Below are 13,477 nucleotides of genomic sequence, written 5' to 3'. Positions count from 1 at the left end.
CTCCTTCTACAGTGTAAATTACATTATTACCTCAATTTGCTTAGCTCGTCGCGTGCTGCACCTAGTTTCTTCAGCAATTTTGATGTGCGATCTTGTGCACGGTCAACACGTGAACGAAGTTCACGTCCCGAATTCTCAAGACTGGTTACTTCTGGTGCACTGAGTACATCACCTCCAGTTAATACAAGTTGACGCACTTGTTCCAAACAAGATGCAACTGGTCGTGATTGCCCATCGATTTCTTCTTTGATTTGCTGTTTTAATGACATTTTTATTCACAATTTAATTAAATTCTTTTTAAAACTTCTTCTTTAAATGTGCGTTGATTACCTTGAGTAAATTGATTTGATTGCGCAATTCATCAATGTATTCCTTTGGTCCACCGACCGATGCGATTTTCTGTTCGATTTGACCAATCCATTTCAAAAGACCCGACAAATTATCCTCGCACAAATTGAATTTCTCAATGACTGCTTGCTGCTTGGCATAAACAATTTAAATGAAAAACGAATTAGAAAATATGTTTTGAAATGAAAAAAAAAATTGGAAATGCAAAAAAGCAAATGCCCAAATGAATACACCAAAAAAAAATGAGTGGTAAATGATGCAAAAAAAATGACAAAATCAAGGGTAGAAATGTGTATCATTATTTTAAATGCAAAAGTCTCAAGAGAGAAATTTGAAAGAATAAAAAGAAAACTCAAAAATACCTGCTGTTTTTTTTTTCACTTTAAACAACAAGATGATAGAGAAAAATGCGTAGCAAAAAAAAGTCTCTTAAAATATATTGAAAAAGCAACGCCAGTACATATGAAAAACAACAACGGATAACACATAAAATATAATTAGCCGGAGCTGTCCTCCACTTGGAAGTCAATTTCAAAAACTGTAGATTGAAAACAACTTCGCTTATATTTTATGTGAATATCGCAAAAAAATACCGAAGCATTTATAGTAAAACTAATGAAAATCACCCCAAAAATACAACAAGAAATAATTCAACCAAAATGTTTCTTAAAACACACACGCAATACAATAAATATAGACTTTGGCATAATCAATAAAACCAAACAAAGAATAAGCTGAACAACAATATAACCAACCGAAATACAAATAAAACATTCACATTCAAAAGATAAATCTTATGCTACCCCATGCAAATTAAAAGGGGAAAAAAATACCCAATACACCACACTAAAAATTAGTTTAAATTAGATGTTGTAGTTTCTTTCTTAAACTAAATAAAAAGAAAAATCTTGAATATGCTGAAAATTTGATGCTGCAAATGAAAATTTAAACATAAATAAATCAACCTGTAAATAAAAAGACTTAAAATCAGAACACCGCGATTTCGCATTAAAAACATGCCATTATCATAAACGTGCATTAACAATCCAATAAAATGTGTGCACTAATAAAATATTTCATGCATTTATTAAATCTATTTATATATAAAAAAATATGTGGCAAAATTAAATTTATTTAAAAGTGTAAAAACGAAAATATTTGTTCTTGAATTGATGAATGATGATGACGATTTAAAGGCGTTTTTGTTTGTTTGTATGATTTTGTTTGTATGTGTGACCTCGTCTTGGATCTTTTTTTTTTTGTTTTAGAATATCTTTTTTTTTGTCATATGAAAAATGGACTGGCAAAAATGAAGAGAGAGAAAGAGCTCGGTTTGTATGTGTGTAGCTGTGTGTCAAAAAAATAGAACAAAATGATTAGCAGCAAAATACAAGGCATATGTATTTATTTTTTTTGATTATTTTTGCATTTGATGTCGAAAATATGCAAAAGATATACCAATATGGTTTAAAACCTTTTGTTGTTATTGTGATTTGTTTTTGAGGCTTACGAATCGAAACAAGTTCATTGTTGGTTCTATTTGTGAAGCATTGAGACTAACGCCTTATTTATTCAAATAAAAATTTGGTGCGTTTTTGGTGGATTAGTACCATGATATGATCAGATTTTGAATTTGCGCTTTATGTCGGCGCTTGATGAATCGTTATGGATTTTTGTTTTCCAAATTTATATTTTTATTTCGGTTAATTTTGATTTGGATTTCTTTGAATTTTTTTAGAATGATAAAACCAGGTTAAAACAAAAAAAAATGTTTTTGATTAAATGAGCACAAAATGGATTTGTCAATTGTTTGAATGTAATCGATCAAAATACGAAATTCAAATGAATGGTTTCTATTTACAAATAAAAAAAATTCAAACGATATTTTGACAATTTCTTATGAGCGATTACTTTCAAACAAAATCGTTTTCATATTTTTTTTAGATTATTTTTCGAAAAATTGGTATTAGACAAAAACATGGATGCATTTTCTGAAAGACATGCAAAATGGCGAGAAAAAAAAAACAAAAAGAGAAGCCGAAATTTGTAGAGAAAGAAAAAAGATTTTTGGCGCATAAGAATGTGTGTGAGTGCGTGTGGTGAGAAAATGAAAAGGAAAAAATAGGTGTTAGCTCAATGTTTTGTTTGTTTTGCAATGAAATCTTGAATTGGCACGAAAAAAAGCGTTTTTTTATGAATTAAAAAAAAGTATTGATTAAATTAAGAAACGCAGAAAGAAGAAGTACCAATATGTACGCATAAACTTCTTTCGATTAAGTAAAATTATTTAAAAAAAAAACAACCAGTTAAAATGAGAACAAAAAAAGTATATATGTAGGAATATATAAAAAAACGACATCAAAAAAAATGTATATATAGAGCAAAAATGCAATTGGATGCTTTTTAATCGAATTTGTGTCGCGATCACAATAACAACTCACCCGTTGTTCAGCTGGCAACAAGAATCCTTTTTCTTGTGCTTTTACCAAATCAAGTTTATCGTTGTCGGATTTAATAAGTTGTCCGTTTGTTGGATCAACGATATTTAATGCAATGGCCGCTGTTAACGGTATTATTGTACTGTTCGATGTGTCACGAACGACGGTCGTTGTTGGATCAATAAGACCGGATGCAATTGCATCGTTCAGTGTGTGTCGTTTTATTTGTGGTTGTTGTGACGGTTCGACGGTCGTATAAGTCGATGTTGTGGCAAATGGATCGGCAAATTGTCCATCATGTGTGTTGTACAATTGTAACGAAAGCGCTTCCAATAAGCCAAATGAGCGTTTCGGTGTGATTAATAGACCAATTTCGTAGGCATTTTGTAGTGGATACAATTTCGATGTTGTTGAATCAACAACATTTGCTTTTTCAGCATCAATCAAACCTTTGCGATACGCTTCGGGCAAACGAATTAATTTTCCTTTTGCACCGTCTTTTATTAACGCCGATTCGGGATCAATGAATCCAAGTCCGATCGCATCTTTCAGCAAATATTCATTTTTCGTTGTGTCCAATGAATCGATAAATTTACCCGTTGATAAATTCAATTGTTTGGACTCGACCGCATATTCAAATGATATTGGTTCACGTGTATAAATAACAAATGTTTTATCGAATACAAAGAACGATGATTTTGGATCGACAACAGCACGAATTTCCGGATCAATGTGATTTATAATATGTTTGAGAGCTTTAAATTTACCAGTAACCGGATCTTTAAATACAGTTGTTTCGGGATTTATAATTTCGTAACGAATAGCTTCACGTAGCGTCATTTCACGTGGTGTTTTCGATACGGGTGACATGGTTAAATCAATACTATCACGACGAATTATCGAACGACCGGTAACCGGCCGATCAATAGTAACAAGTAATCCTTTCTCCAATGCAACGTCATAGGTGTAAGCCAATTTTGATTTGGGATCAAGTACTTTACCTTTGCCAACATCGATGTCACCCTCGGCAATGGCTTGTTTCAACGGTTTATATTGACCAGTTACAAAATTTTTGAACACAGTCGTTTCAGCATCAATCAAACCATTATCGATGGATTCTTGTAAATTAAATGACACATTTAATGCTGGATCAATGAATTTTCCGCTATCAACAATTAAAATCATCATTTTAACGGCTTTTTCCACCGACAATAATTTTTGATTGGAAACAATGAGACCACGTTTACGTGCCTCAACCAAATCAAGCGTATACTTTGAATGAATGTAAACACCTTGTGTATCGTCAACGATTTGAGCGTTAACAGCCTCATTTAATTTCAAATATTTACCGGTTGTAGTGTCTTTAACCAGCGAAGCAACCGGACTGACTAAATCTTCAACGCATGCTTGTTGCAACGTTAATCGTCGATTATTTACTGGATGAATGATTTGTTTGGTGTGACGATTATACAATCCCATTGCAATTACTTCGTATAAACCAAATGAACCATTTTCAATGTCAACAATCAAACCCAATGCCATTGCTTCGTTTAATGGCACAAATGTATCGCTGCTCGGTTCTTTGAAAACGCCTTCACGACGATCAATGAGACGTGCACGGCACGTTTCGCCCAATGACAATAATGTCTCTTCATGTTCATTGAAATAGCACGGCAATTGTGGATTGATTGTAAATTTCCGTATCGCTTCAAGCAATGTAATTTTACGGCCGGATTTTGTATCATGAATTTTACCCGATTTACTTTCATAGAGACCTTGATGAATGGCTCTTTGAATGCTTATCGGTGCATTTGTATCGGTTAACAAACCCAAATCGAATGCTTCACGCAATGTGATGCGCTTGTCGCCGATTAAAATCAGCGCATTTTCACCGTCAATCAGACCTGTTTGTGTGGCCTCAATCAATGATATTGGTCTATATAAACCAGTACTTAAGTCTTTCATTTGAACCGAATTTGGATCGATCAAATTTCGACCTAATGATTGAGAAATTGTCAATTGTTTACCACTCTTTGGATCCATAAACAAACCAGTTTGTTCATCATACAACCCTTTGAGCATTGTTTCACAAAGACTGATTGGTTTCTTTACTTCAATTAAAATGCCGCGATCGAAAGCTTCACGGAAATCAATTTTATTGTCGTAATCATCGAAAACCATGCCACGACGAACATCAACAATGCCCGACTCAGCCGCCAATTCGAATGGTAACACACGACCTTTTACATTGACAATTGTTGATTGAGCATCAATGATGCCACGTCGAATGGCACGTTCGGCCGATAGTTTTTCCGATGTTTGTGATGTACTAAATTTACCGGATTTTGGATCGTAAATGCCTTTGAAAACGGCATCCGGCAACGTACATTTACGTTTCGATTGTATTAGAATGCCTCTTTCGAATGCATCGACTAATGTAAGTTTCAGACCCGAACGTGGATCGATGGCAATTCCGGTGCGTGGATCAATGATACCACGTCGAATAGCTTCAAGTAATGTAATTATTTCACCGGTGCGTGGATCATTAATAACCATATCTTGTGGTTGTACCAAACCATCTTTAAGCGCTTTTTCCAATGTCACTTGTTGCCCGTCAATGCTTAAAAGACCCGTCATCGGATCGTACAAGTGTCGAATAATCAAATCAGATAGAGAATATGGTTTGTTTGCACTTAACAAGTATCCCTTATTCATTGCATCGTCCAATGGAAGTTCTGGACGTGTAATGACACCGCGTGTAACATCAATTAGGCCACTTTGAATGGCATCATTCATTGGCAAAACATCATCAATTTGTTCATCTTTTACTAAAATCGCAGTCGTATCAATCCAGCCGGCTTTAATGGCATCTTGAAGTGTCTCTTCGTTTCCAGTCGTTGGATTAAGGAATGTGCCAGTTTTTGGCGAATAATATTGCTTGATGAGCACTTGAAGTAAATCCCAATTGATGGGTTTTGTTGAAATGAGTCCTTCATCGAATGCCACATTAAGCGGCACCAATTGATCATTTCGCTTAACTTTGCCCGTATACAAAACCAATTGCTTGTTCAATGCATCATTAAGTGGAACATTTTCATTTGTGGTTTTATCTTTAATCAATGAAATATCTGGATGAACAATACCATTATCGATTGCTTCTCGTACGTTATACGAATTTTTCTTTGAAATATCATAAATAACGCCTTCATTTGGTTCATAAAGATTTTGACGTACAATCGCTTCAAGCGAAATGGCCGGTTGTTTGGCCATAACTAAGACACCATCATCGCATGCTTTTGAAAATTCAATGGATTCTCGTGTCTTTGGATTGACAATGACACCTTGTCGTAGATCGACAATGCCACGATCAACCGCTTCCGACATTGGAATTGTTTGACCCGAAACGGGATCTTTGATCAATAAACGTTCAATGCGAATGGCACCCGTTTTGATTGCATGCGCAATTGATTCGGGCTCAATTTCTTCAATGACACTTTCAACACCGGGCGATTTTAATGGCGCTTCATCCGTATGTGATATATCAATTTGTTCGGATTTCTCTTCATATTCTTCATCTTCTTCATCTTCTTCTGGTATTTGTTCGAGAATCCAACGTCGACGTGCACATTCAAAGAATGGTACACGTTGACCGCTCTTCGAATCAACCATGTGACCCGAATTTTTGTCAATTAACGGCTTTTCCAGCGCCACCTCAAATGGTTCGTACACATTTTGACTTAAATCTTTTACATAAATATTCGATGGATCGAATAAATTTAAATCGTAAATAAATGAATAGAATGGAATTCGTTCTTGTGTATCGGGATTGACAAATGATTCGGTTTCTTTGTCGAAAACACCGTAAAGTTCAAGTTGTTCCGGTGTAAGGGTTTCATTTATACGAAGTTGCGGTGCTGCCGTTTCAATGGTTACCGTTGACGTTGTTGGCTCAAACACTTCTGGGTATTGAACACTTTCTGATTGAATTAATTTTACTGTTTCAACAACAATATTCTTTGTGCCAACAATGCCCTCGGAAATGATTGGTTTTTGGGGCTCTTCAACTTCACCACCACCAATGGTAATTGTGGTAGTGGTCGTGGTCATTGTTGTGGTTGTTGTCGTTGATGATAATGGTGAGTCTAATTCTGATTCTGGTTTTTCTTCAATTTCTTGTACAGTCACCTTTGTTCGGACTTGAGGAATTGGTTTTTCCGATTTTTCGGGTTTATCCAATTTTTCAACCGTTACCACAGCAGTTGTGGGTATTTCAACATTTTCAACGATTTCGACCGTTTTGACTATTGATGGTTTTTCAATTATCATGGATTTTTCTCCTTTTGAAGATTCAATTGGTTTTTCATAATTCGCAACTTTTTCGGGTTTGGACGATTTTGGTGACGATTTTGCTGATTTGTCTGTCACTTTTTTGGTAACATTTTTAACAGCATCGGCAACAGCCATGCCAGCCAAAATCGGTGCACCAACAACGGCCATCAGACCCAATTTAGCTGCTTCTTTAACATTAACCTTCTTGCCAGTGGGCTGTTTAATTTCACCCGTTTTTGCATCGATCAAACCAACTTTAACGCCATCTTCTAATGTTTGAGCTTTACCCGATCGTACATCAAATACAACCGATTTACTATCAATAATGCCTTCATTCATTGCATCACTAAATGTGACCAAACGTTTTGGATTCTTTGGATCACGGAATTGTTTGGTTTTTTCATCGAATATTGTATCGACGGCCTCTGAAAGAGTCATCGATTCAGTTTTAGATGTTCCTTCGCTTTCATTATCACTGGATTTATCATCAGTTTCAAGAATGCCATCGCTAACAGCTTGTTGAATGGGCATTATTGCACCAGACGATGGATCCGTATACGTTCCAGCTTTAATATCAACCAGACCACGTCTGATGGCATCAGAGAAATTCACTTTTATTTCTCTCGTTGCATACTGTTGACTGGTTTGACTTTCATCTTTAATAATACCCTTTTCTTTGGCTTCATCGATCGAAAGAATTTTGCCCGTTTGAAGGTGTTTTACTTCATTTGGCGATACAAGTACATAGCCGCCCAGCAATTCAACCATTTTTGTTGTAATTGTGTGATAAGATGTTACAGTTTCAGTGACCGAAGTATGCGGTCCAGATGAATGCAATTGAATCAATTCGGGCAATGGTTTAACCACCAAAACACCATTTTCAATTGCTTCCGAAACGGGAAGAATTTCAGAAGTATTTGGATTTTTAACGGTACCCGCTGTAAAATCAATTAAATTCGCATCAAGTGCATCGGAAATATTAATGCTATCAACGTTTGGTGTGTAAGGCAAAGCCATAATTGTATTATTCTCAATGGCTTGAAGTAAAGGCACACGTTCACCACTAATTGGATGTATGAATTCATTTGTTTTCGGATCAATGGCATCTTTTTTAATGGCCACAGCCAATGTCATGCCCAACGGTGGCATATCAATTGATTGGCATTCTTTATCGACGGGGAAGGTTTTCTGTTGAATGGCAGTAAGTAAATCGACTTTGCCTTGTTTTGCTCTTACTAAACAATTTTCATCGTCAACGACACCTTTTTCGATAGCATTTTGAAGTGTAATCGTTTCGTTTGTATATGGATCAACAACATGCGACAGAGGATCAACAATTTCACAAATAATTGCTTCGCGTAAATTTAAAACCGTACCCGTTTCGGGATGAATAATTTTCAATGATTTTGGATCGATTAAACCTTGTTGCTTGAGCTGTGCAATTGACAAAGACTTGTTAAGTGGTACTAAAATTTGATTTGTACCATCGGAATCGAGAATGCCACGTTCAATGGCTTTGTTTATTGTCAAAACATCGCCACGTTGTGGATCGACAATTTTTCCCGAATTTCCTTCAATTTTATCGGCTTTGACAACATCTGAAAGCGATTGAATTTCGCCATTCTCATCCAAAAATACTTCTTTCGATTCTAATGCTTCGGCTGTTTTTTGATCGATTATACCTTTTTCAACCGCATCTTTTGGTCGAACAATTTTTTTACGCATTTTTTGCAAAACAATTGGTTTTGTTTCGCGTTCTGGACTCGACGGACTGCGTCCAAATGAAACTGTATATTTTGTCTCGGCGGCCGTATGACTTGGTGAATATGATGGTGAAACGGCCAAAAGTTCTTCTTTTGAAATTAAACCACGTTCATAAGCGATTTCATAGGGAATTTGTTGACCCGTTTTTGGATCGAAAAAGAATTTCAACGAATCAATGGCACCAGCGGCCGCAACCAATGGCGAACCAATGACCGCCAACAAACCAAGCTTCGATGCATTTATCAAATCGATTTTATTATTTGATGCATCAATCACTTGACCCGTTTTACTATCAACAACATTACTTTCAATCGCTTCTTTTACGGTAAGTGGTGTTCCGGTCTTTGGATCGATAATCTTTACCATATTACTGTCGACCAAACCTTTTTCGACGGCCGACAAAATATTCTCCGATTGACCGGTTTCGGTGAAAATGACTAGAGCCGTTGATGGATCATAGATAATACCCGGTACCAATTGAACCGGTTCGGGACTGGGTATATCTTGTGATTGTGCTCGTGATTTGATCACAACATGAGATTGTTCGGGTTCATGTATAAACTGAAGGGTAGCACTTTTTTCATTTGATTGACTCACATTGATGGCATCTTCAAGAATGATTAAGCCTGAATCGATGGCCTGTTTCATGCCAATGAGTTTATTATTTTTCTTATAATTTCCAATCGGATCTAAAATACGTTTTTCAAAGCTACGTTTTACAGTGATCTTACGACCATTTGTTGGATCAATCACAGACACTGATTCTGGATTTATAATCTCTAACTGAATGCATTCTTCGAAGCTAACCAAACGATCGGTAGCTGTGATGTGGAACAGACCCGTCATTGGATCGAATAGACGTTTTTCGATGGCTGTTGATAGTAGCCAACCTTCTGGCGGCACTTCAAGAAATTGTTCAGTTGCTTGCATTGGAATTACTTTTTGTTCAACGGTTAAGAAATCCGTTGTTATTGTTTTCGTATCGAATTTCTTTTCAACTTTTGTTTCCGTATGGAATGTTGAGTATTCATTTGACGGTGTAGAAATTTCCGTAGAAAGACTACGCTTTTGTAGCGGTACTTGATGAATGGTTTTAGTTTTTTCAATTTTTTCACTCAATTTTTCGGGTTCAATGGATTTACGAACGAGCGTTATGGTCGAACGTGCAGCCGGTTTTGGAATGTTAACACTACTGGAATCGGGTAAAATAAATCTATGATTTAGGGCTTGTTGAATTGAATAAATTTTACCAGTATTTGGATCGGTAAATAGTTGACGTTTTTCATCAATGTAACCAAGTCGGACGGCATCGGTAAAGGTTAAAATTGTTTCAACTTGTGACTTTGGATTGACTTGATCATCAGTGTCATCAGTTATTGTGACATAACGTCGAATTGTTTTTGTCACAGTTTCTGTGGTTAATGTAATATTTAATAAACTGCTTAGCAATAAAGCACCTTCTGGTGTAATTAATTTTGATTCGATGGCCTGATCTAATGGTACAATGGCTTTTGTTTTTGGATGCAAAAGGAAACCAGATTTTGGATCGATTAAATCGTAATAAACCAAATCTAAAACGCATAATTCTTTGCCGGTGGCATCAAATACGCCAATTGGACGTTTGATCATTTCATAAAATTCGGGTCGAACAAGACCATTTTCAAGTGCTTCTTCCAATGGCACTAAATTCCCTTTGCCCGTATCCAATTGATACTGGCCATCTTTTTTCCGTAAAATATTCTTACTCAATGCCACATTCAGTGATACAAAATCATTTGAATGTGGTTCTTTAAAACCATCAATATTGAAAATTGATCGTTGTGAAACGGATGAAATAAGGCCACGTTCAACGGCATCCGGTATTGACATTTCTTCTTGTGTAATTGCATCACGATATTTACATTCGGGTAAAATGATACCTTCGTTCAGTGCTTGTGCCAACGTTATTTTATCGTCTTTTGTTTTTGTTACCGATTTTATCGAATCGTTATCAAGTACACCCACATTAATTGCATCGAGTATGTTTAATTTATTACGACGCGTTGGCGAAATAATCGCACCATTTTTCTCAATTAAATTCAAATCACAAACATCTTTCAATGTCATCGGTTTACCGATGAGCTGTCGATTCTTTGCTTCAATAAATGTTAGTTTTTCTTTTGTCACATTTTGCATATAACGTCCGGTTTTTGCATTTAAAATGCCCGCATCGAGTGCTTGTTGGATTGTTATCTTAATATCGTTCTTTGCATCAACAATTTCACGTACATGTGGTGTTATCAAACCATTTGCAATGGCCGAATCCAAACGAAATTTATCGCCAGAATTGCGATCCATGACCCAGCCACTTGTATCGACTAAACCGTGCACAATGGCATCCGTTAAGCACAATTCGTTTGGTTTGATTTTAACACTTTCGTTGTGTGTAGTCACCGTATAACTAGCGGTGCCTACATCATCATCATCATCATTCGCATTTCGGGACGAGGATGTGGTCGTCGTTGTGGTTATTACCTTAATACGTTTTTCAGTTGAATCGTAACCATTTTCAGCTTCGGATATTTCACGTTGTATCACCTCGAGCAAACTGATCGGTTTACCGGCATGGAATGCGGCACCCGGCTGCAATAAACTATTTGCCAACGATGCATCGATTAAATTCCGTTTGATTGCCTCTTCCAATGTAATTCGTTCTTGATTCACAACAATTTCACCCGTTCGTACGTCCAATATTCGCGACTGTATTGCCTCGCCAATGGTCAAAACACGTCCCGAATTTGGATCAATCACACCTGGCTTATTCAATATATTGCCTCTTGGCTCAATTATCGTGTTGCCATTGTCGGTTGTATCACTGAACAAACGCTTAACATCCGTTTGCAACGTTCTTGTCGTTGTAAATCTAAAATAAAACGAAACGAAAGGGATCAGTATACATTTGAGCATATAATTCAAATAAATCATCCAGAACTGTTATAGGCACATTAACAGCTCTGAAATCATTACGAAAAGAAAAAAATATGATAATATCACTTACTGTGATGTGCTGTACGATGTTGTATAAACATCCTCATTGTCATTATCGCTCTGAGGTGTATTGCCAATGACAAACTCTGATCGATAAGTTCGAAGCGGTTCGCGTAAACTTTCCGCATAACGCTATAGAATAATAAATTTTAAAAAAAATTCAAATTTAATGAAAATTGCAAACCCTCTTTTAAAGACAAACAAACACATTCGATCGAACATACCAAAATTTCGTAAGCAAAATTATATGCTTTCTTATTTTGCGCATTTTCTTCCATTTTGAATGTTCTATTTTGCGCTTACGCAAATTATAGTGCAATTTTTGTACGATGTTATGTTGTTGGTTTTGTTTTTTGTTCACTAAATTTGCCACTTAATTTCTTACATAATTGGATTTTATTTCGAGTTTCGTCGATAAAATAATACTGAGCTGTTGTAATGATTCAGTGAATATTTAGAATTAGATTGATTTTTTTTTGTATTGCAAATTGCACCGAACCAAATGGGAAAAAAGAAAAAAAATGCCGGCCGCCTACTCTTTGCCGAACAACACAAAATCCGAATGATTCGAATAAATTCATGCGGAAATATGTGCCGACAAATTGTGCATTTCACTAAGGAAAATAGCTCACGCCCAAAAAATCACCGATACCGTCACAATCATTTCAAAAACGACCAACTTGAGTTCGGACTGAAAACCAACGATGCCAATCAACAATACCGTTTTGCTACTTGGATATTTATTTCGTTTCATGATTCAATAAATTATACATTTTTTTCATCCTATTTATGCCATGAAAATCAATAACTATTTCGCAAAACAACGTTAGTTCTCGAAATGGATGCGGCAACACACACTGAATTTTCTGAATAACAACCGTATGGTTCGATGGATTTTTCTTACTATAAACGTCAGTGTCGGCTGGCATATTCGACACATAGATAATCGTATTCACGTATATACCATTCGATATGTGTACATGTGCTGCGCGAACAAACTGTTTATTCGTCTGCACCGAATTTGAACAATGAACGACCAAAATCAGCTGTTCCTCTTTCTGTATGCGTATTTGTGCACTTTACTCTCAGTTGCCGCACAACGATTCGTATCGATGAAACAGCACCGATTAAATACTGTGTAAAATCACGTTATCGAATTTATATATGTATATTCGCAGATATATAACACTAACCTAATCCACTAGCAAATCGATTCTAAGTAAAAAATTCAAATTTATTTCGGTTTTATCTGTCTTTTTGGATGACACTGACATTTCTAGAATGTGATTTGCCGAAAAAAAAAATTCACATTCTCATTCTCTATTTGTTCATGATAATAAACAATGGCACACTGGATTGTTCGGTGTGTGTACATTTTTTTTTTCTAATTCTGTGCTATTGCGACTTAATCATTAGCATTAAATGCATTTGAATTGCAGTTCACCTCATGCACAAGGTTTATATCAAAGTACGCATTCAAAATTGCATTTTTATTTGATGTTCTCATCAGAAAAACAGTTTCGAAAAAAAAAACAACGAAATGTAATTAACTAAGAGTTGGTCTTGATTTG

At 35.9% G+C, this 13,477-nt stretch overlaps 1 protein-coding gene across 28 annotated transcripts in view; it reads right to left on the bottom strand.

Moving 5' to 3' along the window:
- The window catches only part of LOC116344958 (dystonin), a 121,745-nt gene that overhangs the window by 22,561 nt on the left and 85,707 nt on the right, over positions 1-13,477 (bottom strand). For 22 of the 28 annotated variants that reach the window (XM_031773878.1, XM_031773886.1, XM_031773896.1 and 19 more), the window contains 4 exons: positions 11,917-12,038; positions 11,394-11,781; positions 331-477; positions 31-254 (listed from right to left, as the gene is read on the bottom strand). In XM_031773878.1, the coding sequence (XP_031629738.1) occupies positions 31-254; positions 331-477; positions 11,394-11,781; positions 11,917-12,038 (881 nt within the window). The remainder of the gene's footprint in view (positions 1-30; positions 255-330; positions 478-11,393; positions 11,782-11,916; positions 12,039-13,477) is intronic. The other 6 variants (XM_031773907.1, XM_031773918.1, XM_031773927.1 and 3 more) reach the window with 1 other exon arrangement.

Source organism: Contarinia nasturtii, unplaced genomic scaffold (genome assembly GCF_009176525.2).
Source record: "Contarinia nasturtii isolate CC-2019 unplaced genomic scaffold, AAFC_CNas_1.1 Cnas_scaffold_129, whole genome shotgun sequence".
NCBI lineage: Eukaryota > Metazoa > Arthropoda > Insecta > Diptera > Cecidomyiidae > Contarinia > Contarinia nasturtii.
Note: the sequence above shows the minus strand (reverse complement) of the source record. Positions and strands in the feature narration are given on the sequence as shown.